Source organism: Sminthopsis crassicaudata, chromosome 4 (assembly GCF_048593235.1).
Source record: "Sminthopsis crassicaudata isolate SCR6 chromosome 4, ASM4859323v1, whole genome shotgun sequence".
Classification (NCBI taxonomy): Eukaryota; Metazoa; Chordata; class Mammalia; order Dasyuromorphia; family Dasyuridae; genus Sminthopsis; species Sminthopsis crassicaudata.
The window spans coordinates 29,610,680-29,636,189 of NC_133620.1; the positions used below are offsets into that span (position 1 = coordinate 29,610,680).

Consider the following 25,510-nt stretch of genomic DNA (forward strand, 5'->3'; position numbering starts at 1 on the left):
CCAGCCTGATGCCTGTTCTCTGCATTCAGTGACTCTTACACCATCTCCCCTGGGCCCTCACTTCAGTCAGGCAGTGACTATACCTGAACTGATTCACTCATCCCACTCTCTGTAGCAGCTTTTCTGAGCACCCCGTCTCTCCTCTAGGCTGTGAGAGCACCCTGCGCCGACACAGACACGCTCGGACCATCTCCCCTCCCTGCCGTCTTGTATCTGACCTCTCCTCCTGACCTTGAGGAAGCCGTCCTTCATGCCTCTCGCTCTACTTTCTTCTTCATTCTCTGCCTATCTGGCTTCTTTCGCTCTCTCCAAAGTTACTAGTGACCCCTTAGTCACCAAACCTAATGACGTTTCCTCCCCCTTCATCCTTCTTTGACACTGCTGATCATCCTCTTCCCCAGGATATTTATTCTTCTTGGGGAGTGTGAGTGATTCTGCCATCCCTCGGTTTTCTTTTTCCCCACCTGACCTGTCTGTGGCTGTTTTCCTTGTAGGATCTTCATCTAGATCACAGGCCCACTAAATCTCCCAAGGCGTTTTCCATTGTGTCTTACTCTCTCTGTGTAAATGAGCGCTAGATCTAGATATTCTTCCTCTTTCTTAAGCTGTCGGCCTATAACACCAACTTTGTCACATGGACATACATCTTCCACCCAACAGGTCCAAAACAGAACTCATGGGACAGCTAGGTGGCTCAGTGGATAGAGCCCCAGCCCTGAAGTCAGGAGGACCTGAGTTCAAATCTGATCTCAGACATTTAACACCTGGCTGTTTGACCCTGGGCAAGTCACTTAACCCCGATTGCCTCAGGAAAATAGAACTCATGATTTTTGCCTCATCAAACCCTCTTTTCTTCCTACCTACCATCCAGGCTCCATCTTTGTGTCACCCTTGATTCCTCACTTGAACTCAGTCTGTATATGCAGTCCATTATCAAATCTTGTCATTTCTATCTTCACAGCATTCCTCACATCCAGCCCTTCTCTCTGACGTCACAATCATGGTCCTAATTCAAGTCTTCATCAGTCCTCGCCCCAGACTTTTCCAGTAGTCTGCTGGTCGGTCTCCTTGCCTCCGCTGTTTCCCTACTGCGGCCTGTCTTCCATTCAGCTGTCAGAGTTATTTTCTTAAAGAGTAGATCTGATCATGTGGCCACTCCTTGCTGAGTACGTTCCACTTTGGGGAAGGGGGATAAAGTCATGGATGCTTTTTGCCTTTTCATGGGACAGTGACAAAGGAGGAGATCAGAGAGAATGACATCTAGAGCGTTTTCAGGGGAAGAGGAGGAAAGATAAGAACAAGCATTTGGGGAATGACTTTTTCTTTTTTTTTTTTGAAGTATGAGGTCGAGGCCCTTGGCTTATAGGATGGGAGAAGGGCACTTGAGAGGTGACCAGTGGGCAGTGACTTGATTAGAGCCTTGCTGCAGGAAGGGCCCAGTTGAAGTTATATAATGTACATTTGTAGTGGATCCACTTAGCACAGCGTGTGTGACGTCTCCCAGCACGTTAGTAGAGCAGAGGTGGCAGGTGACGGGAGTGGTCCGGGCTTGGAGTATGGCAGATGAGATCCCTGATAGAATAAGGGGACAAGAGATTCCAAGGTAGAAAATAACATTGCAGTGAACTCGTTTACCAAGGGATCAGGGTAGGAATCTGGCGGGGGGGGTGATGGCTTGGGAAAGAACTGAGAGGTCACAGTGAGGAAGAAGAACATGGTTGGTGTTGTAAAGCAATGGAGGGATGTGATGGTAAAAGATTCCGATCGGACGGAACGTGCCAGCAGGGCCCTTGGGGGTAATGGCAAGATCAAGAGCCTTATTGTCTGTATCTCTGGATGTGCTATTTGCCCCCAATGGATGATGATGATGAATGGCGATAATAATGATGATGATGGTGATGATGATGATAATAGGCAGCATTTGTATTGTCAGCCTTACAAAGCCTCTTACATATGTCATCTCATTAAATTCTTACAACAGCCCCATGGGGCGCTGGCTCTTATCATCTTTCCATTTTTCAAGAGTGGAAACTGAGACAAAAGATTTTTCTCTTCTTTTTTCAAAGCATTTTGGGGTCTGGCCATTGATTCCGTTCTGCAGGATTTGTTCAGATTGCACTGGGGGCTTTGCTGCTCTAACACCCAGTCCTTCCCCATTTTCTCCCCATTCTCCACGTGCTCCTCAAACTCTCCCCCTCTCTCATGAGCAGGGAGAACTATTAGATAAACCCGAGTTGGGTCTGACAGGCTCTGCCACGCTCCTCCCTAACGAGAGCAGGAAGGGCTTTGAGCCATCTCGGACCTGGCTGGTCTCTAGGGCTGGTCTCTAGCTTCCCAGCGGTCCCTGGGTCGACAGCACTCCGCCCAATGACTGTGTCAGAAGTAGGGTTAGTGTGGGCGACCTGTCCTTGGGGTCCTGGGCCAGCCTCCCCCACTGCCCCTCAGTAAGCCCCAATGGCTCCCTGTTAGCTCAGGGATCAAGTGGAAAGGGCTGTTGGGCTTTCCAGGCCATTCATGCACTGACCCCTTCTGGCCTTTCCAGCCTCCAAGATGCGACTGCCCTGAGTCCAGTCCAGGTGAGGGACGGTGTCCCAGCTCTGGGCCTTTCCCCTGGAGTGCTGCCCCTCCTCCCCTCCCCTTGCTGGCTCCCTGCTGTCCTTCAGAGTCAGCTCCCCCTCTCCTTCTGCAGGAGGCTTTTTCTTTTTTTTTTTTTTTTTTTTTATTATATATATATATATATTTTTTATAATATTATCCCTTGTATTCATTTTTCCAATTTACCCCCCCTCCCTCTATTCCCTCCCCCCGACGACAGGCAATACCATACATTTTACATGTGTTACAATATAGTCTAGGTACAATACATGTGTGCGAATATCATTTTCTTGTTGCACAATAAACTTTAGAATCCGAAGGTACATGCAACCTGGGCAGACAGATATTAGTGCTAACAATTTTCATTCCCCTCCCAGTGTTTCTTCTCTGGGTGCAGCTACCCCTGTCCATCATTGATCAACTGGAAGTGAGTTGGATCTTCTTTATGTTGAAGATTTCCACTTCCATCAGAATACATCCTCATACAGTATTGTTGTTGAAGTGTACAGTGATCTTCTGGTTCTGCTCATTTCACTCAGCATCAGTTGATTTAAGTCTCTCCAGGCCTCTCTATATTCCTCCTGCTGGTCATTTCTTACAGAGCAATAATATTCCATAACCTTCATATACCACAATTTACCCAACCATTCTCCAACTGATGGACATCCATTCATCCTCCAGTTTCTAGCTACAACAAAAAGAGCTGCCACAAACATTTTGGCACATATATGTCTCTTTCCGCTCTTTAGTATTTCTTTGGGATATAATCCCAGTAGTAGCGCTGCTGGGTCAAAGGGTATGCACAGTTTGATAACTTTTTGGGCATAATTCCAGATTGCTCTCCAGAATGGCTGGATTCTTTCACAACTCCACCAGCAATGTATTAGTGTCCCAGTTTCCCCACATCCCCTCCAACATTTGTCATTATTTGTTCCTGTCATCTTAGCCAATCTGACAGGTGTGTAGTGGTATCTCAGAGTGGTCTTAATTTGCATTTCTCTGATCAGTAGTGATTTGGAACACTCTTTCATGTGAGTGGATATAGTTTCAATTTCTTCCTCTGAGAATTGTCTGTTCATATCCTTTGACCATTTATCAATTGGAGAATGGTTCGGTTTCTTATAAATTAGGGTCAGTTCTCTATATATTTTGGAAATGAGACCTTTGTCAGAACCTTTGTTTTTAAAAATATTTTCCCAATTTGTTACTTCCCTTCTAATCTTGTTTGCATTAGTATTATTTGTACAGAAACTTTTTAGTTTGATGTAATCAAAATCTTCTATTTTGTGATCAATAATGATCTCTAGTTCTCCTCTGGTCATAAATTCCTTCCTCCTCCACAAGTCTGAGAGGTAGATTATCCTCTGTTCCTCTAATCTATTTATTATCTCCCTCTTTATGCCTAAATCATGGACCCATTTTGATCTTATCTTGGTATATGGTGTTAAGTGTGGATCCATATCTAATTTCTGCCATACTAATTTCCAGTTTTCCCAACAGTTTTTTCCGAATAATGAATTTTTATCCCTAATGTTGGAATCTTTGGGTTTGTCAAAGATTAGATTGCTATAGATGTACCCTTTTTTGTCCTTTGTATCTAATCTGTTCCACTGATCTACCGGTCTATTTCGTAGCCAATACCAAATGGTTTTGGTGACTGCTGCTATATAATATAGCTTTAGATCAGGTACACTTAGACCACCTTCCTCTGAGTTTTTTTTCATTAGTTCCCTTGCAATTCTTGACCTTTTATTCTTCCATATGAATTTTGTTGTTATTTTTTCTAGGTCATTAAAATAGTTTCTTGGGAGTCTGATTGGTATAGCACTAAATAAATAGATTAGTTTGGGGAGTATTGTCATCTTTATTATATTCGCTCGGCCTATCCAAGAGCACTGAATGTCTTTCCAATTATTTAAATCTGATTTTATTTTTGTGGCAAGTGTTTTGTAATTTTTCTCATATAATTCCTGACTTTTCTTTGGTAGATGGATTCCCAAATATTTTATACTCTCAACATTTGTTTGGAATGGAATTTCTCTTTGTATCTCTTGCTGTTGCATTTTGTTAGTGATATATAAAAATGCCGAGGATTTATGTGGATTTATTTTGTATCCTGCCACTTTGCTGAAATTTTGAATTATTTCTAGTAGCTTTTTAGCAGAGTCTTTGGGGTTCTCTAAGTATACCATCATGTCATCTGCGAAAAGTGATAGTTTAATTTCCTCATTTCCTACTCTAATTCCTTGAATCTCTTTCTCGGCTCTTATTGCCGAGGCTAGCGTTTCTAGTACTATATTGAATAGTAATGGTGATAGTGGGCAACCTTGTTTCACTCCTGATCTTACTGGGAAAGGTTGCAGTTTATTTCTATTGCATATTATGCTTACTGACGGTCTTAAATATATACTCCTGATTATTCTAAGGAATAATCCATTTATTCCTATACTCTCAAGAGTTTTTAGTAGGAATGGATGTTGGATTTTGTCAAATGCTTTTTCTGCATCTATTGAGATGATCATATGGTTCTTATTAATTTGATTATTAATATGGTCAATTATATTAATAGTTTTCCTAATATTAAACCAGCCCTGCATTCCTGGTATAAATCCTACTTGATCATAGTGTATTATCTTGGAGATGATTTTCTGAAGTCTTTTTGCTAATATCTTATTTAAGATTTTAGCATCAATATTCATTAAGGAGATTGGTCTATAATTTTCTTTCTCAGTTTTCGATCTACCAGGTTTAGGTATCAGTACCATGTCTGTGTCATAAAAGGAGTTTGGTAGGACTCCTTCATCCCCTATTTTTTCAAATAATTTATATAACATTGGGGCTAATTGTTCTTTAAATGTTTGGTAGAATTCACATGTGAATCCATCTGGCCCTGGGGATTTTTTCCTGGGGAGTTGATTAATAGCTTGTTCTATTTCTTTTTCTGAAATGGGACTATTTAAGCAATTTATCTCCTCCTCTGTTAATCTAGGGAGCCTATATTTTTGGAGAAAGTCATCCATTTCACTTAAGTTATCAAATTTATTGGCATAAAGTTGGGCAAAGTAACTCCTTATTATTTCTCTAATTTCCTCTTCATTGGTGGAAAGAGCCCCCTTTTCATTTGTAAGACTATCAATTTGATTTTCCTCTTTCTTTTTTTTGATCAAATTTACCAAAGGTTTATCTATTTTATTGGCTTTTTCATAAAACCAACTCTTGGTTTTATTTATTAATTCAATAGTTTTTTTACTTTCAATTTTATTGATTTCTCCTTTTAATTTTTGTATTTCGAGTTTAATTTTTGGTTGGGGGTTGCAGGAGGCTTTTTCCAGCACCCCCTCTCCCCCCAGGTCCCAATGGCACTTTGTCTCTGAGGTCACTTTCCAGGTACCTGTACACGTCTCTGCTGTCCCTTGTTCTCGCCCCCATTAGATTTGGAGCTCCTTGAGGGAGGAGGGGAAGGGGTCCTTGGCTTTCTTGTATGCCTGGTGCCTAGCACCATGCCAGGCACACAGTAGGCACTTAATAAATGCTTGTTGACTTAAGTTTCAGTGCCCACAATCAAATACAGTATTGCAGACATGGTCTGACTGGGCAAGTTCTGAGGGGATTGTTCCTTCTTTATTCCTGGAAGCTGTGATTCTCTTAATACAGTCTAAGATAACTTTCCAACTTTCCGGCCAAGGCTCCTTCCCTCTTGGATTGACTCCTTCTCTTAAGCCTTCCCTCTTCAAGACAAAAACCAGAGCTGCTCCCCCCGTCTGAGGCCCCCCCAAGCCTCTCTCCCTGATCGCCAGGGCCAGGTCCTCTCCTGCTCCTCTCTCCTCTCTCTTGGGGTGGATGGAAGCTCTCAGCCGAGCCTTCGGCAGGGAGGGCTTCACACCAGTCCGTCGAGTGCCCAGCGCTGGCTTCTGCTTACAGGATGCGGGAGCACTCCAGACTAAGGCAGCCGGGACTTGTCTCAGCGTGGCAGGCTGAATATAATGTAACCTGGGAGGGGAGATCTAGAAAGCTGCCAGGCAAAAGCTGGGAGGAACAGATGCTGTCGGGCAGAGGCGAGGAACGAGGGCATTCCAGGCACCGGGGACAGGGGAGAACCTACTATGATGGACAGATAAAAATCAAGAGGAACATCCAGGCCAGCCGGAAAGATAAGTTGGAGCATGGGTGAAAGGCTTTAAAAGCACCATCCGCTTATCTTTTATTCTAGAGGCAAAAGGGAAGGCCTATTCACGAGGAGGAGGAGGAGGAGGAGGAGGAGGAAGGCTCCCTCCACTTATGCTGATCCCTTTGTGCAAGATACAGAAATGTGCTAGAGTTTGGGGGGAGGGGATGCACTCACTCAGGAAAGGATCGGGGGCACCTTGAATGAAATGTGGCCGTGGGGCTGGAAAGGTCAGAGTTGTGGGAAGGTGGCCGTGTTAGGATGTGGAGGAGCCTGATTCTGCACGGACCCCTGAAAACTCTCTGAAAATGGACCAAGACGGTGATGAAGAATACAGAGAAGCAGTTGTGAACTCTGCTGTCCATTCCAGGGCTCCATACAGGCCACTGGGGTCTGCCCAGATCCTGAGTGGGGGGAAAAGGTCAGACCAGCACCAGGGTGGGAGGGCTCAGGCAGGCCTCCTCGTGCCATGGCTGAGCCTCAGCGAGGGGATCAGTGCCTGAGGATGCCTACCACCATTCCCAGCGAGAGCATCTGATCAGCACCACCCGGGGTCACAGTAGGGGGTGGAGCCATATCTAGTTTGGGGATTGGGCAACGAACAAAAAACAGAAGCCAAGGCCAGAATCTCAGTGAAACCAGACCTGGGGGTTCCTACAGAGCCCAAGCCTGAAGCCGTGGCCAAGACCAGACTGAGCAGGGAGGACCCATGAATGCAGAAGAGCCGAGTCGGACTCAGACACAAAGTCCCCTGCCAAAAGCTGGGGCAGGAGAACAACAGGAACCTTCCTACCCAACAGAGAAATAGTGGGATGGAGAGAATCCCAAGAGAGAACCTAGATGAAGAGGACCTCCATCAGAAGCCCAATAGAGCTTCACAGGAGGAACCCCGGGTCTCCTGGGAACTCGTGAGAAATGAGGAAAGAGAAGAATGGCAAGGAGAATGGGCAGCTTAAATCAGGCAGTGGCAAACCTTACCTGGCACCGAACTCCTTGAAAACTAGAATGGGCCAACCAAAAACCGCATCCATTAGCCAAGAAATATTTTTTAAAAATAAAAAGATTGAAAAAACTGGAAGAAAGCATAAGATACGTGCTATCAAAAGCAACCAGCTTAGGAGAATCTGTCCTGGGTCCTGCCCTGGCTGTGGGGACGTGCCTTGCTTGTCTTTAACCTGTCGTTTCTGCACACTTGCAGTAGATATTCTGTATAACCCCAGACCAGATAGAAAAGCGTACAAGATAAGACTCCCTTCCCCAAAGCCTAGTTAAACTTCAAGAAATCAAAAACAAAAATGGCCCAGAGAGAGCAGCAGAGAAAGTAAAATTAGAAAGACTCTATTAACCAGCCCTTCTAAAAGAAAACTCAAAATGAAAACTCTCAGAAACAAAATAGTCAAAATCCAGAGGAAATGCTGCCAATCGCCAGACTGAAAGAATTCAAGGACCGAGAAGCCACGATCTGGATCACAAAGATTTGGCAGCTGCTGCTGTCAAGGAGAGAACTAAGACGATCTTGTTCTGAAAGGCTTACAACCCAACTGTCCAGCACAACGGCGCATAACCGTGCAGGGAGCAAATGGACAATTGGTAAGGAAGAGGATTTCCAAGGCCAGATGGAGCAGTCGCTCTGAAATGGAAGCAGAGGGAAACGGAACGGTAAATACATTTAATCATTTGGAAGGGACGTACTGACTGATAATTTGTTTACATTCTAATAGGAGGAGAAACACATATGCTCTCAGACCCTCGATGTCCTCGGGGGCCACAGAGAGTTAAATAAGACAGACGAAGGCCTGAGGTGGCTCTGCTTGGTTTTGATGATCTTAAGAGAAGCAAGAAATGAGAATATGTGGGGATGGGGGATTTGGCAGAAGACAGGGAAGGAAAAATACTCTTACATAATCAGAGTACACAAGATGGAGCGTCCAAACACGGATGTCACTCACTCTATCGGCATGGGACAACATGTGTTTGCACGCGCACATGCACACACACACACACACACACACACACATCCCAATTGTAGAAATCCACCAAGTCCAAACCCAGATGAGGCTTCCATTATTCCTATTAAATTCCATCTTATTAGTTCAACCTAAGATCTTTTAGGCTCTGGACTCTTCCCCCTTCCCTCCTTGTTGTGCCCTCGGTAGATTTGGTTGTATGCCAGCTCTACCTGTATCCTCCTCTTGGATGAAATGTTAACTAGCCCAGGCCCAATCCCTGGGGTACTCCACTGGAGACTTCCTACCACATTGACACTGAGCCATTAAAAACTACTCTTTGAGACTTAAGACCAGTGATCAATGCAATGATCAGCGGTGATTCCGGAGAACTGATGCAGCCTCCTGACAGAGCTGATGGACTTGAAATGCAGAATCAGACGGGCATTTTCAGTCAGCCAAAGTAAGAATTACTTTTGCCTGACTCTGCTTATTTGTTACAAGGATTTTGTTTTCTTTTATCAAAAGGGGCTAGAGAGAACGTAGCAAAACAAACAAACCAAAAAATAAATCAGGGAGAAGGGGAAAAAAATCATTGAGACATCCTTTAAAAAAAATGCATAGAATACAGAAGGAAAAGTCAGAGAGAAGCACAGACAAGCAGGACAGATTAAACTGTTTGTAATACTTCAAAAGAAAAGCACGTTGTGCATAGTAGGAACTGTAATGTCATGTATGAGCCTCTTTCTGTTCTATATTTGTGGACCCATTTTATTTGGTCTCTGTTAAGTTCCGAATTGAGCATTATTTTTTGAATCTGGCCAGTTAGCCAGTTCTGAACAGATCTAATTGTGTTATCATCTGGCTCACATCCCTCTATCTTCTCTGCAAGAATAGCCTGAGATATTTTGTCAAACGCTTGGTAAAATTTTAGGTCAGCTCTTTCCCAGCATTCCTCTGATTCACCTTTTTAGCAACTGAGTCAAAATGGACAAGAGTCCATCTGGCAGTACCTGTCCTTGTTGCAGCAGGCTGGCTCTTTGCAGTCACTGCTTGCCTTTCTTTCCATTGCCAGAACTCTCTCTTTAATGAATTTTCCCAGGAATCCGAGCTGAGCTCGTTGGGTTTGTGGACCGCTCCCTGGCTTTTTGAAAATCAGCTTCTTCTCCAGCTTTGTGGTCCCTGTCCTGGTTCCCGTAATCTTTGACATATTACAGTCTGCCACAATGTTGACTCTTATTGATCTTGCACTAACCCTCTCCCCACCGCCTCAGGTCATTTTCCACAAACTGTTGCCTCCCCCGCTCTGTTCCTGTGAAGTCCGTACCGGTATCCCAAGAGAAGGACATTCTGCTCCCCCCTCACATGTCCCCCAGTACTCTGGCCTGCCAGGATAGGCTGGAGGTGGGGGGGGCTCCTGGATCTTGAGGGTAAACATTGGAGGGACGAGTGTCCAGCCAGTCTAGTGTGGCTGAGCAAGGATTGGGCGAAGAAGAGTTAGAGGAGATGGGGCTGAAGATCTGGGCCCAGCCGGGGTTTTATGCCGGTCAGGGAGGGAGCAGGCCAGATTCAGACAAAGATGGCTGGGAATGGCACCTGGCAGACCACGGAGGGCAGCAGCCTGGGGGAGGTTTGGAAGGGGGAAGGTTAAGGAGGAGGCTGGGCTGCTCAGGAGGTGCTGTCAGCCCTTTGGGGGCGTGCTGTGGTGGGGGGGCATGATTGGTTTGTGTCCCAAATGCTGTTCCTCAAAGGTGCGGTTGTGGGCTCTACAGCGGAGAGGACTTTGCGGGCCAGGTAGCCTGTGCCCTCTGAACTGGGCCCACCTGACAGGCCTGGGAATGCAGGATTCAAAGGCTCCCAGAGATCATCTGGTGGGCCCCCAACCTCGCCCCTGCCCCACGGAGAAGGGGAGACCTTGTAACTTTCCAGGTCGGACTCCACCCCGAGGCCCGCCCTTCAGATAGCCTTGTATTCTGTGCTTTTACTATGCTCTTGCTGTATACCAGGTGCTGTGCTGAGTGCTAGGGATACAAAAATAGGCAAAAAATGGGGGCAACAGACATTTGGTTCTGGGAGCGTCCATCCTGGGTCTCTCACCTCTGGTCCCATCCTGTGCCCAGCCACCATTCTCTCCCCCCCCCCCCCCCAGCTTGTTCTCCATTGGGGCTCCAGGACGGAGCTTTTACCTCCTCTCATCCGTGGCCTTTCCCAGCACTGCCCACACCATGGCCGGCCTGTCCCCCCATCCCCCTTACTTCCCACCTCCCCTTCGTGTGTTAGCTCTTCTCCGGACATAAGCTTCTTGAGGGCAGGTCTGCCTTGCTGGTCTTGGTATCCCCAGTGCTAATAAACGCTCTCTCCATCCATCCATCTCTGGATTCCCCTGGTGCCTGTGAGTCTTTAACAGCCTAAACTTGGGGATCCACGTGTCTGCGTCCGTGTCACAGCTCGCCAGATACTAGAACCTGCCGCTTCCCCTCTCCTCCATAGTACCCCGCTGCCTGCCAGCCCTCTGGGCATCCACAGGCCTCTCCCCTCCCAAGCCATCCTTCCCCCTGGAGGCTGAGCAGATGCCTGGGTGGCATTCTTGGGCCCCAGGACCTTGGGCTCCCTGGTTCCCCCTGGTAGTTCACACTCATGCCCCCGGCCTTCAAGGCCCTAGGAGGACTGGCATTCCTCCTCTCCACGTTTCTGCTCCTGCCACACTCGACAGCTCTGCATTGGACTCTGCCTCCTGGCTCCCTCCAGCTGCTCGCTTTGTGCCATCCTCTGCCTCCTGTTGGGCACGCACCTAGCGGTTCTCTTGTGTGGCACCTGGACTGTGGGCTGCCTGATCTGGTGCAGGGGCTCGGGCACCCCTTCTTCTGGGGGCCCCGGAGGTTTCTGGGACACTGCCTTTTCCTGGGTTCTTTCTTCTCCCATCCCTTCCCTTTGGGTTTGACCAGGCCTTCCTAGGACAGAGGGAGAGAAGACTTGGGGTTGCTGGACAGCGTCCGTTCCCTTTGGACCATGGGAGACAGTGACCGTGACTGAGAGCCCTGGAGCTGAAGTGCTTAGCATTTCATAAGAAATACTAATGAAATTCTAGATGTGTAATAGCATTCCGGATCTCTGAAACAAGCTGTGTGCTTGGACCAAAGTGGAAAGAGATCAACTTTAAACCATAAATTCTTGGTAATAGCGGGTTTTTCCCTTTTATTTATGTCTGATAGATATTTTTGTTTCCAGAGGAATGTCAACTCCTAATTTCATAATGTATCATGGGCTTAAGAAAATTGAATTTAATAAAGGCCAAAGATGAATGGCACCCTGAAAGGTCCCAACACTTGTCTTTATTAGCAGGACAAACTGCAGGTCTCCAAACACTGCTTCCCTCCAAATGAAAGTTTAAATGAAAAGTACCGTTGTGTCACAGGTTAAATTTCATTGTGGGTCTGGCTAACATGGTTAGTGAGGAGTTGCCTTAGATACCGGGGCAGCAGACCCTGTCAGGCAGGCGCGGAGGGAGGCGCTCTCTGGTGTGGAGGGGGCTGGGGCCTCCCAAACTCTGGGGGGGTCGCCTTCTGGGCCGGGGAGCTGGGAGAAGACCCGCCCCTGCAGGTTCACTGGATGGGGGAAAGCCAGGTGGGCCCAGGTGTCCCCCACGCGTTGTCTGTTGCCCGGACTGGGAGAAAACCCCTTCCCCCCTCCCCCAGCACCCTCCTCAGTTCTTCCTCCCTCTGATCCTCCGCCTTCGGCCAGCTTTGAGAGCCAGGCCCAGTGTGGTGCCCACAGGGCCGCCGCAGTTCTGGGCACAGGCGGATTTCTCTCTCGGGGGAGACCTTAGGCAGAGTCGGGGGATGGTGGCAGAGGGGCCGGCTGTCCAGGTTGGGGGCACCGGGGGAGCTCCAGTCCCTGGCAAGGCTGCCAGGCCATCCTCCGGGCGTCGGGCTGTGCCGTATCCTCCCTGCAGTGGCTGCCTTTTCCACATGCTAATTTTACTCGGAGGAGTTTGCTTTTATTTATTTTTTTATTATTTCCTATTTGTCTCTTCCAGATGTTTTCAGGGCAGTTTTTTTTTTGTTGTAAACTAATTCCATTCATGTTTTAAAAATTTATGAAAGCGCTAATAAAAATGTCAAAGTGGTAAAAATGTTAGCTTTTCCTCTGTTTTGATTAAATTTCACAAACTGTTTTTGAATATTAAAAAGCAATAATTTTTTTTATTCTCTCCCCTCCCCCGCTCTTCCCCCTCCCACCCCCACCCCCCTTTGGCGCTTCCCTTCTCCCGGAGCGGTTGGGGAGGCGGGCAGCTCCAGGAGCCATCACTCCACTGCCTCATTTGCACGCCAGAACCTTGGTGCTGTGCATCTCTATTAAATAACGGAGACAAATTAATCTTGGAGACACCAAACAAATTGTCCCTCCTGCTCCTCCTCCTCCTCCATTAAGTTTCTGGGCTTGCGGAGGGGGGCATGGGGGTGGGGGGAGGCGGCTCTTAGTGGGCTTTATCCAGTCTCTTCTTTTTCCTTTTTGGCTTCAGACTTTTTTTTTTTTTAAAGAAATAATTACGGAGCCCATCTCCCTGGCATGGGGTGAACTTTCTATGAACAGGTCGGTGCCCATTTCTGATGGCGGGTCATTTGTATCCTTGGCGGTCCTGCTGATGAATCACCACTCTCTTGTTCTCCTGCCTGCTGCCAGCAGAGACACACGGGCAGGCTAGTGGGCGGAGGCCGGCGCTTGGGTCGGAAAGGGGGGCCCTCAGTGTTCCCTCCCCCAACGCAGGGCAGTGGAGCTGGGATAGAGGAGCTGCCCCCTTCCCACACATCCAAAAAAAGGTCATTTAAAAATGTGTCAGCTTCTGAGTGGCAGATAGGCCCTGGGGGGTGGGGGGGGCTGGCAGGCCCAAGGGCCGCAGCCATCTCGGCTTCCATTTGGGGAGCGTCGGTCTAGCCGGCTCGGAGGTTTACTTTGCGTCCACACTCTCCGTGGTCCTCACAACCGCCCTGTCAGCAAAGCCCGGATGGAGGAGGAGATGCAGTCTCCCGCCTCCTTTGGCCGCTTTCTCTTCTGCCCCCGGTGGTTCTCCGGGGCCTTGCCCTGCTGCCCGCCGCCCAGGGCGCTCCCTCCGCTGCCTCCGGAGCACTGCTCGGATCTCCTTCTCCCTCCCTGGGTCCGGCTGCTTCCTGGCCGCCTGAAGACACCCTGTGCCCTCCCAGCCTCCAGGCCCCGGGCATCCTTCCGTCCCTGTTCCCTCCCCTCGTCCTCCCCGTCTCCTTTTCGCGGCCGAAGCCCTTGAGGGAGCCGTCCCGCGGTGCCCAGCCCTCTGCCCTTGCAGTCCCTCCGTAGTCTCGCTCCGGAGCACGTCCCTCAGCAGGAAGCGCTCTCCTGCTCTCAGCCCTGACCTCGCCTCTCCCCCGGCTTTTGTGACACTGCTCTCTCTTGGTTTCCTGTCCGTTTGTCTGACCCTTCCAGGGGCAGCGGGGCCCAGGGGAGAGAGAGTTCAGATCTGACCAGGGACCCTCACTAGCTGTGTGACACTGGCCAAGTCACTGAACCTCCGTCTGCCTCAGTCTCCTCGCCTGTAAAATGGGGATAACCACAGCTACCAATAACATCTACACGAATAATGATGGGAGTGACGCCAGATGTGGTCTTTGGGGAGTGCTTACCACATGCCCAGCACACAGGGGGGCCACGTCAGTGCTCCTCCTCCCTCGCTTCCTTCTGCCCCTCACCAGCCTCTCTAACTGGTTCTCTCCGCTGTCCTCTTCCTTTACACCAGTTCTTAACCGAGGCCTTTGTTTTAAGGAACATTTTGACCAGCGCGCATTTAGGGTTAGGGTTGCATACTTAGGGGGTCCATGGGTGTCAGCTGACTGGCTGTGGGTGGGGGGTCGCTGGCACAGAGCGGGTTACGGAGCACCGCCTCACTGCCGTTACATCTGCCCAGGAGAGTCCTGCGTTCTAGCTGTATCACTTCTGGCCTCTGAGATGCCTCGGGCTGGGCTCCTGGGGGTCGCTCGAGCTCAGCATCTCCCCACCTCCTTTTTATTGTCCCCGGCGCCCCCCTCTGCGTGCCTTCGCCCCGGTCCGTCGGACTTTCCCTGCCCCTTGGAGCCCCAGGAGGCTCGGCCCAGACGCTCCCTTCACCTTTTCTACCCCCCTTCCCCAGCCTGCACTCTCCCTGCTGAGTCCCTTGTGTGTATCCCCTCTCTCCTTGAGGACAGGCGGGGACGCCTTTGCTTCCTCTTTGTGTCCTCTGTGCTCAGTGTACACAGTAAGTGCTTGATAAATGCATAAGAAATTGAAGTCCAGAAAGATGTGTCACTGAACACAGAGAGTGGTGGAAGTGGGCCTGCAGGGAAGAGGTAAACTGCTGGTGCTCGGAGGTTCTGCTTGTGCAGGTCAGGGATCTCGAGCTCTGAGCTCAGAACTGGAACCGACTTCTGGGGGATGATGAGGAAGAAGGGAGAGAGGAGGGGGGGCCTTCTCAGCGGGGGATCTCTTCTGTGGGCGCAGATCTCCAGGCTGCCACATGCACCCCCGGTTAAGGCGCCCATCCCCACTTGTCTACACCATAGGACAATCTCCTGACCGCCCTTCACTCAGTTGCCAAAGGGAGTTTTCTGCAGCCCAGCTGTGACTGGTCCCTTCCCCAGGTCAAGAAGGTTCCCTTTGGGGTCTGAACTTAATTCTAACCTCGGCCCGATGCTCCGGGCCTGGGCCTGCTTTTCCAGACTCAGCTCCCTGCCCGACCTCCCCGCCTGCCATCTCCCGGCCCGGGCCTTTGGCACACAGTCTCTCCTGCCTGAGGGCCCCTGGGAAGCGCCCGGCTCAGCGGGGGGCCGCGGTCCCTGGCCTTCTCTGCCCCAGCCCATCCCACCAGACCTTCACTGCTTACACGGAATGAGAGCCGCTCAAGGGCAGGGACTGGTCTTTGTGCCCTCGGTCTAGGGACCCTCCCTGTGCCCGCCACCTCACGGCGGCCGGAGTCGGGGGCAGGCCCAGAAGGCCCTGCTCTCTCCAGCCCTCTGCTCTATTTCAGGCTGTGATTTGCTTTTCATGCAGTAAGTGTTTAATCAGTACTTTTTGAATTGAAACTGGTCATTTTAAAGACTCTCTTTTCTGTCTCTTTTTTTTCCCATTTCTCTTCTCTTTTCATTCATTTCTCTCTTCTTCCCTATTGTTCTGTCTCCTTTTCTCTCCTTCCTTCCTTCCTTCCTTCCTTCCCTCTCTGTCTCTGTGTCTTTCTCCCTCCTTCCCTCCCTGCAGGAAATCATCGAATTCCCCATTCTGAAGTTAAATGGTCAGACGATGGAGATTGAGTCCACATTTCACATGTATGTGCAGCCGGCTGTCCACCCTCAGCTGACACCCTTCTGTACAGAGGTAAAGGGTGAGGTCCTGGGAGGGGGCCTGGGGAGAGGGGGCTCTGGGCCGGGTTTTCTGAGAGGCTTGTGACCCAGGAGGGAGGGAGCGTGGAGGCCGTGCAGACGGGAGGTGGGGGGCTTTCCAGACTCCCTTTCTCGTAGGGACTTCCTCCCTGGTCAGCCCTTTGCAGGGCATCCTGGGGGTCCTAGACCCAGAGCTTCCTGAGGCCAGCCCTGTGCAAGGCCAGAGCAGCACTGCCTCCCCCCTCCTCAGGCAGCCGGGCAGCAAGCCTCAGGGATTCGGGGCTCCAGGGCCCGGGGCTGTTGGAAGCGAACTGTTCTTCGCCCGTTCTTCCAAGAGTAGAAGACGCCGGGCTTCCCGGAGCTTTGTCTCCCCGAGAATCTCTAATATTGCCGCCCCACTAATGTCACTAAGAAAAATTGCCCTCTTTTGGACAGTCACCTTCTCCCACATCCATATAAATGAAAGAGACAGGGCGCAAACAGCGCCTAACCAACCAGAAAATGACATTCCTGCTATGTAGAAGACGGCCAGGCTCCAGCAGAGCTGCCGGGGCCCCCGCTGCCGCCGCCACCTCTGCAGGCTGGGGAGCCGAGGGTCCCCACTGTCCGGCCCTGGCCCTGCCCTAACCCCCCCCCACTGCAGGGCTCTGGCCTGTCATAAGAATAGCTAACCCTTAGGTAGCACCTACTGTGTGCCAGGCGCCGGGCTAGGCTGAGCGCTGTGCCAGTCGCATCTCGGGTGAGCCTCACAGCGCTGCGGGGGCAGGCGGTCCTCCCCTCCTGGAACTCCCTGGAGCTTATTGCTCCCTCCCCCCCTCCCCTTCCCTGCCTCTACTCCGTCTTTTTCCTTCCCCTTTCCCCACCCCCCAGCTCATCTCAGCCCCTCTTGGCAGGTCTTCATGAGAGCAGCCAGTCACCCAGGGCCTCTCCTAGGACCCACCCTCAGGATGCCAGAGCCGGATCTCCAGGGAGCTGGCTGGGGCTCAGGGCCAGCTCTCCCCCAGACTCTGATGGACGGCCGGTGGGAAGGAGATGCTTGAGGGCCTGTAGGCAGGGGAGCAATGAGGCCCCAACATAGGGTCCCTGGAGAACTCAGGGTCTTCCCAGAAAGTTTAGAATGGGTCCCCTAGACGGCATCTGGACAGAAGAGAACAAGTGAGGTCACAGGCGCTGGTGGGCTTCCCAGAGGCCTTTCTTGGCTGTCACTTTCCTTCTCCCTCCCTTTCCAGGTCCCTTATTCCACCCCACCTCTCTCCATGCACAAAACAGGCCAGCCTTCCGAGAAGAGCTTAACGGCCCAGGAGCCGAGCTCGGCCACGGGACAGCGCAGGACCGATGTGGGGAGTCTGGACTGAGATTTGGGAGAGCTGTGTGTCTGGGTGGGGGAGGGGGTGACAGAAACAGAAAAAAGGAGGAAGAAAGTGGAGGAAACTGACAAATAGAACAAAGGGAGAGCGAGAGGAAGGAAAAAGGAGGGAAACAGAAAGGGGGGGGATGGGGATGGGGGCCACATGTCTTCTGGGGCTGCCAGTGGGACTCGGGTCCCCTTGGGTTTCTCCCAGCACCGGACCTTCCCTGTCTCCAGCCAGCCTACAGCTTGTGGCCCTGTCAGGGTGGTCTTTGTGGTTGACCAGCACCTGGGCCAGGACGATTGAAGCGTCCACTGTGGATGGTGGATGAAGCCTGACCCCTCCCTTCTTTGGGGGGCCGGTAGTTGGGGGCACGGCGAATGCACAGCTCTTTCCGAGCCTCTGCGCTCCAGGCCCAGGTCGTGTTTTGGACTGAGATCTGCAGGGACGGCCCCCTCCCGCTCCTTCCCCCCCCACCCCCCCAACTGTTTGCTCACGTCTATTCTGTCCATTCTGCTAAATGCCAGGAAAGGGTTTTGTCTCTCCCACCTGTGCTCAGGAAGGGGAGATTTATTGGTCTCTTTGTCTGGGAAGAAAGAGCAGGCCCGATTGTCAGATTGCAGGCCCGAGACGAGCGCTTACATAATCAGCAAACTGTCTCCCCGGTGCTGGCAGAGGGCGATGGGGCCGGAGATAAACTTCAGGGAGAGAGCCTGACATGATATTGGCAGCCGCTCGGGGCCGCAGGGACGGCCCCGGCGGGGGGTCTGTGCCCCGGCGGGGGGTCTGTGCCCTTGCGAGCCCCACCTTGACCTCCGGCCTAGCTGGGCCTGCTTCTCGGCTCCGGGGCCCCATCCGGACGAGGGGAACCTGAGAGGGATTTCAGGCAGGCCCGGAAGCAGGACTTCCCCACAGAACTCACGGCAGCGAGGTGACCTCCTGCTCTTGGGGAAGACCCGAGTTCAAATTCAACCTCAGATACTTTCTAGCTGGGCAGCCCCGAATTTCTCTTCAGTGCACCGGGGGCAGTAAAAGCATCTGTCTCCCTGGTGGTTATAAGGACAGAACGAGATCTTTGCAGACTTTGGTGCTCTAGAAATCCTGCTGTTTATAGCCATGGTGATAATAGCGGGTGACCTTGTGGAGCTCCCCCCGGGCCCGTCTCATCGGGATCAGCCTCTCAGCCGCCTTGGGAGTGAGGACAGTGGGGCTGGCGGCCCTCACGCAGCTCCTAGGTGCCCGAGGTGGGATCTGACTGCAAAGCCATCACCCTCTGCCCTCCCTGAGGTGAGCAAGTCCTGGCCTGGAACCTCTTGGGAGGCAGGGACCCCTTCATCTCAGCCCTCTCCCCACTCCCAGCCTTCCCGCCAGGCATGCCCCGGAGCATCAGAGCAGAGGGGCTGCCTTCCTCCCTGCAGCCAGGGCCATCTCTGGGGGGCCACAGGACCTCCCCCTCCTCTGAGGTCCCAGGATCTCTGGGCTTTGGCTGGCCAGTCCTGCTTCTCACCTAGAACCGAGACAGTTTTCTGTTGGGCCCAGCTTAGCACTCCATCCCAGCGGGCCTGCAGCCCCCGAGCTGCTCCTGCCTCGTCTCTGGGCCCCAGGGTCTTTAGCTGGATCCTGGAGATGATCCCTCTGACCTCCTAGGGCTGTGGTGGGACTCTTGGGAGAGGATTTTATGCCAAGGATTCCTCCCTGATTGGGGGCCAGCAGCTTCCCTTCCCACTCGGGCTGTTACCCAGGCCCAGAGGCCCTTATCTAGGGAAGTCCCCAATACCTGCCATGTCGGCCCCCTGACCCAGGAGAGCCGTGTGCCCCTCTGCCCTCCCCTGAAGCATTTCCCACCTCGTACAGAAGACTTGCTGGTGGTGCCCTCCCCCCCCAACTCTCCTGGGTGGTCCAAGGCTGCTGGTATCTTCTTCTCTCCATGATTAGCTCCAGTTTTTCCTGGACTGTATACAGCCTGTGTGCATGTGTTCTCCCCCCAACCCCTTAGACTGTGAGCCCCTTGAAGGCAGACACAGTCTTGGGCCTTTCTTTGAATCTATAGCACTTAGCACAGTGCCTGACGCACAGTAGGTGCTTAATGTTTACTGACTGACCAGTGATCAGGAAGGAAGAAGCAGAGGAGGGCAGCCAGCTGGAGGTCACTATGATGAGGTCAGAGGTCGGGGAGCTTGCCAGTCACTGGCCCAGTAGGGTGCAGGCCCACCACTGACACCGCCAGCCCACCGGCCTCTATCAGGCAGCTCCTGCTCTGTGTCAGGCCCTGGGCAACCAGGGACCCCGGGGTGCGAGCCTGGCCCCCAGGGAGCTGACCTTATTTACAAGTAGATCCAATGTGCAGACCAAAGAGACAGCAAGCAATTGGGGGAGGGGGAGGGAAGGGGGCCAGCACAGTGCCTGAGGTTAGCATTTGGGAAGTGGAAGCCTGGAACAGGGAGATCTGCAGGGACTGGGGAGGAAGGGCCCCCTTTGGCTGGTCTGGGTGGTGGGCTCTGCTGTGGCCTGTGGGCGTGGAGGCTCCAACTGCTGCTCCTGTCCAGCCCACCCCCCCAGGCAACAAGACCTGACCATGGCTCCTTCCTGGGGGTTTTCCCTCGGTCCTCCAGGGACCTCCCCAGGCAAGGAAAGGGTGCAGGAGGGGGGCTTTCTCTGTGAAGTGAGGAGAGCCAGGGCCCACTGCGTGGAAATGGAGGAAAGGAACGGCGTCGTTAATCTTCTTAATTTATTTTCCTGTTCGACCATGGGAAGTCTGTAGGCAGCTGCTGTTACCCAATTAAAATACAGATTAATATGAAAACAGTTTTCAGAGTATAAAATAGAGTGGCCCCGACCCATACTTTAAGCTCCCACCTAATAACAACTTGATGAACTCTAGGCACCCACCTGGAGGAGCGCGGCAGCAATGGCGGCAGGAGGAGGGTCCTCCCCTGTAGCCAGCCGTCCTCCCTCTCAGACGCAGGTGCAGGGGGCTCTTTAAATGCAGTGGGAGCCTGACTGGTGGTTGATCTGAAACCCTGCCCTGCCCCCGGCCCGAGTGCCCTCGGAAGGGTGGGCACTGAGCACAAGCCGGCTCGCCTTGGCCATGTGGGGCCGCTGACTTTCCTCATCCCCGGCTTCCTTTCTGTGCCTTTGCCGGGCAGGTGCTAGAGCTGGGGCTGTGGAGACCCAGCTTCCTCCTCCCTGGCCCTTGGCTTCCTGGCTTACCACCATACTTGTCTACAGCCAGGCCAGTATTGGGGCCCAGTTCTTGCAAAAACCTAGGAGCTTGGCCCGGCAGAGAGATGGGAAAGTGCACGTGGGTGCAGGTCCTGGTCCACTGTGGAAATGGTTAGTGCTGCTAAGCTTTTCTCCCTTTTTTCTTCCTTTTTGTTATTAAAAATGGCTTCCTGAGTGGGGAACCAGGAAGGAGCCTGTCTAGAAATAAGTAGGCTATGAAAACACAAAATCAGAGCTGCTAAAAAGAAGGTGGAGTGGGCAGGGGCAGGCGTCGGTACCCAGGTCTGCTGTGCAGCACATGCCCACAGACACATGTTGGGCACGTGCAGAGCTCAGAGGACGGGGCAGAAGGCCGGCCATCAGCCACTAGTCTCCAGCCAGGTCCGGGCTCTCTGTAGGCAGGGCAGGCTTGGGGCCGGCTCATGGGGGGGGGGGGAGAGCAGAGGAGGGAGCACTGGCCATCGGGAGGAAGGTCCTCCTGGCTGTGAGGAGATGGCTACGGGAGTCCTCATGGCTGGGTAGTTTGTGAGTGACTGAGATCCAGACATGAGGAGGCTCCTTGGAGCCGGCTGCAGGGCAAGGAGGCTTTGAAGGATGAACCGTGATGGGTTGAGAGGAGGACAGCAGGAGGAGACGGGGTCCTTGCTGGGTGGGACGCAGTGCATCTGTGGACCGTTGGGAGAGCCCGGACGTCGACTGGAGTTCCCATTGTGTGCTCCAGGCACGTTGGGGGGCAGGCACCCCTCCTTAGAGGCTCCTGTGGGTGCAGTAGCGATGTTGGGCTCAGTGGCCTGTCTTTTCTCTCCTTCCAGCTGACTGGCATCATTCAAGGCATGGTGGATGGCCAACCAAATCTCCAGCAGGTGCTTGAGGTAAGTCTGATGATCCTTCCTTCCTGTCTTCTGACCACCCCCCCCTCCCCTTCTGGAGCGTCCAGCTGGGCATTCGGCTTCATTAGAATGTCATTTACTGCTGTGCCGCGGAGAGGGGCTCCCCAGGGCCAGCTGTTCCACTAGGCTTCTTCACCCAGGATCAGGCAGGGGGTCTGAGCGCTGCTCCCATGTGGGCCCTCCTGGCCCTTCTGGGGTCTCCTTTGGGGGAAGGGAGGGGGGGTCTGTTGGATGCCAACTTCTCTTCCTCCCCTGCTCGCTCTTCTGCTCTCCTTCCTTCCTCTTCCTTCCCTCCTTCCTTTCTTCTCCCCTGCTCATCCTGCTCTCCTTCCTTCTCCCTTCCTTTTTCCCTCCTCCTTTCCTTCTCCCTCTCTCTTCCTCCCTCCTTTCTCTTCCTTTATCTGTTTCTCTTTTTGTTTCCCCCTTCTCCTTCCCTCCCCCTCTTCTCCACACTTCTCCCCTTCTTCCCTCTTCCTTCCTCCCTCTTCCCTCCCCCTCCCTCCTCCAGGTGAGCTTCCAGCTGAGCAGACATCTGGCCCTTGGCCCCCAGTGGGTTTGGGGCTTTGTTTTTGTTTAGCTGTAAATGCTGGCTCCTCGTGGCATGTGAGCACTTCATTAACTGCGCAGCCCCGGCCTGTGCCCTCCCCGAGGCTGGCTTTGTTTGCTCTCCGCTCCTCCAGGAGGGCGGCCGGGCCAGCACCCCCTCCCTGGGCTGGGCGGCCTGCCTGCTGCCGGGGAGGCCTGGGCCTGTCAGGGTGTGCCGGCTGCACCGGCTAATGATTCCTAATCAGAATAATTACAACGATTGCCTGTGTGAGGGAAATCAAATTAAAGCTTTTGAGGCCTTGACGGAGACCACACTCTAGGCTGGGCTCCCTCCTCAGGGAGCGGGGAAAGGCTAAGGCGGCTGTTCCTCGGGCTTCCGTCTTTGGGGAATGAGGCAGCGGGAGTGCGCTAGTTCTGCTCCCCCCAGCTCTCTGCCCCCCACGTCCTTCTGTCCATGTCTCTTCTCTCAGGCGGATGACCCCCCCTGGCCTGGGCATTGGGGGCACAGGGCCACCTTGGAGAGCTCTCAGCTGCTTTTTTCTCTTCACCCGGTTAACCTAACTGAGACTAAGCCCTGAAAAGCCGGTGCCGAGGCTCCTTGGCCTAGGACAAGGGAAGTCTGTGTGTGGCCCTCTCTCCTGGGCCTGATGGGGAAAGCCCGGCCTCTCGGTGGATGGGCCGGAGGCAGAGGGGAGAGCCACGGGGGTGGAGGCAGCCGTCACCTCCATGGGCTGGCTTTCCCAGGCTGGCAGCGGGTGGTGGGAGGGAGGCTGTGGACAGCCCAGTGTGCACATCTCACCTCTGGCCTGAGCCTCTGAGGCTCGCAGCCCTCAGCCAGAGAGCTTGCAGGAGGGGCTCCCTCCCCAGGGCAGCTGGGAGGGCCTCTGGCCATTGATGTGGCTTGTCTGGACTTCAGGGAGGCCTAGGGAGGGGAGGGGAGGCCCTGGTGCCGTTTTTCAGAGCATGGAGAAGGTCCATTGGGCCAGGAAGGGCTCGAATGGAGGTTGCCACACTGCACAGTGGGTGCCTGTTCCAGTGAGAGATGGCACATGCTGGGGCGCGACTGCAGGCCCACACTTGGGACCTGGAAAGCGAGTGGGGAACCCCCAAGATTGCATCGGAGGCTCTCTCTGCTGTGGACCCCCATTACAGGCTCTGGCTCTTCTTGGAGCAGCCTGGTGGAGCCGTACTTCCCCTGTCTCGTACTCCTGAGGCCCGGGCTTTCTGAACTCAGGAGCGAGCCTAGAAGTGCATCCCTGATGGACTCCACCTCCCCTGTTTCCACCCAGCCTGCCCGGCCACTAAGGAGCTCTGGACACTGGGCTCTCAGAATGGGGAGAACCTGGCAGCAAACAGGGGGTGCGGCCTGCAGAGGCACCTAGAAGGGAGGGGGAGGAGCATCAGTGTGCCAGGCAGGGAGCGGGCACCTGTAGAGTGCCTGCCATGCACTAGACAGGGAGCGGGTTCCTACAGAGCACAGACACAACTGTGGGAAGCAGCTGCTGTGATTATTCATCCCCATGGGAGGAACAAGGAGGGAGATCTGGAAGTGTTGCTGCAGCAAGCGAGATGTGAGTGGCTTAGAACCTGCGACGCCCTGCTGCAGGGAGGGCCCACTTCTGATCATGGAGCACAGACTTGTGGGGGCCCGTCAGCCGTGTCCTTATTATTCCCCGGTCAGCAGAACGTGACCAGAGGTAGTTAGTGGGAGTGACCCCGGGCTAAGGCTGGGTAAGACTGCAACCAGAGAAGAGGGCCAAGGGCCCTGGAAGAGCCTGGAGCTGGAGAGGACCGTAGCCAGTGTAGGCTGACGGCCTGGGAGAGAGCGAGGCTGAAGGGAGGAGGGAAGGGGAGTAGGAGGGGTGTGCGCCTTGGTGGGCCATGGCAGGGCTGAGACGCTCTCCCCCTCCTACATTTGGCCGGCACGCGACACGTTACACACCCCATGTGAGGGAGGTGCTCATTTTAAAGGTAAGGACACGGAGGCGGGCCGAGCTTGCGTGACCTGCCCAGCCGGCTGGTGTCCAAGGCAGGATGGTTTTCAGGTCCTTCTGTTCAGAGTCTGGTGTTCTATCCATCGGGCCACCTAGGTGCGTCTGAGGTCACCCACTGCCTGGTCTCTGTCTGTGCCCAGTGAGGCCCTTGGCACAAAGTAGGCACTTAATAATGTACCGAACACTGTTTTCCAAATCAGTCCAGTGCAGACCGGCCGTACGGGCCCCACCATAGGCACTTAATAAATGCTTATTGAGTGACTGAGTATAATATTATTTGCCTTTTTGGATGTTTACTTAGCAACTTTTTAATAATATGTCTTAATGATTTTCTCCAGAAATGGAAATCATGTTCATTGGCTTCTGCTTTACAAAATCTCTTCTCTTCCCTTTTAAAATAAGATCAGAGTAGCCATCCTTTCCTAGCATCATTCTCCCTTCCTCTCCTTTTTGCCCTGGGTCTCTCTGTGCCTGTCTTGGCTGGCTGTCTCTCTTTGTGTGGCTCTCTCCCCCCTTCCTCTCCTGAGGAAGTCTTTTGTACAGTCTTTTACCGGCCCCTGCCACCAGCTCACACGACCCCCATGCCAGCTTTCTCAGTGTGACGGCCTAGCCTCCTTGTGGCCGCTTGGCTGGGGGGAGCGGAGCTCATCGAGGGTACCTGAGCACCTTCTGCATAGACTTTTAATGCTTCTTCTGTCACCTGGCTTTTCCCATATTCCTCTTCCCCCCCTCCCTGGGAGCGTCCCTTACAGAGAATTTTCTTTCTAAAGAAAGAACAAGGAAAAGGAGAGAAAGCAGGTTCGATGTCATTTGCAGTGTCCCCTGCGCAGCTGGAGGCGTCTTCTCCCTGGAGATCCCCCTGGACCATGCTTGTTTTCACCCATTTCAGCAGGTTCCGTTTTGGTGTTTTCTTCCTCTGACGTTGCCGAAGTCTGATTGTTTTCCTGGCTTCACTTACCTGGCTCTCCCACTGTTGTGGAAGTCCTTCCGGCTTCTCTGCACTTCTCGTTTGTCACATCTTAGAGCTCACTGATGCACCATTACACCCACACCGAATCTGCCGAGCCACTCCCCAGACGAGCATCTACTTTGTTTCCAGTCTAGAGTCAGTATGCATTTATTAAGCCCTTACTGTGTGCCAGTCACTGAGTTATGAGCACTGGGGATAAAAGATGGAAGAGCATCCAGATGTTCCTCCCACCCAGCCTAGGGAGACCCAGGATAGAGCTCCCTCCAATAGCACCCCCCGTTCCTGGTGCTGCCCCTCAAGCTCCCAGGGGGACATTCCTCTATTAGGGAGATCCGACAGAGTTCCTGGGCACAGGACATTGTACTTCACAGCAGTGAATTCATCCCACACAAAGCCTCACAAGCCATGGCCTAAATTCCCTTCACTCTGGAACCAGCCTTTCTTTCCAGGAGAT

At 52.7% G+C, this 25,510-nt stretch overlaps 1 protein-coding gene across 1 annotated transcript in view; it reads left to right on the forward strand.

Moving 5' to 3' along the window:
• ERI3 (ERI1 exoribonuclease family member 3) overlaps positions 1-25,510 on the forward strand; it is a 142,294-nt gene that overhangs the window by 33,420 nt on the left and 83,364 nt on the right. The window contains exons 3-4 of the mRNA XM_074266139.1: positions 15,964-16,080; positions 21,469-21,528. Of these exons, the coding sequence (XP_074122240.1) occupies positions 15,964-16,080; positions 21,469-21,528 (177 nt within the window). The remainder of the gene's footprint in view (positions 1-15,963; positions 16,081-21,468; positions 21,529-25,510) is intronic.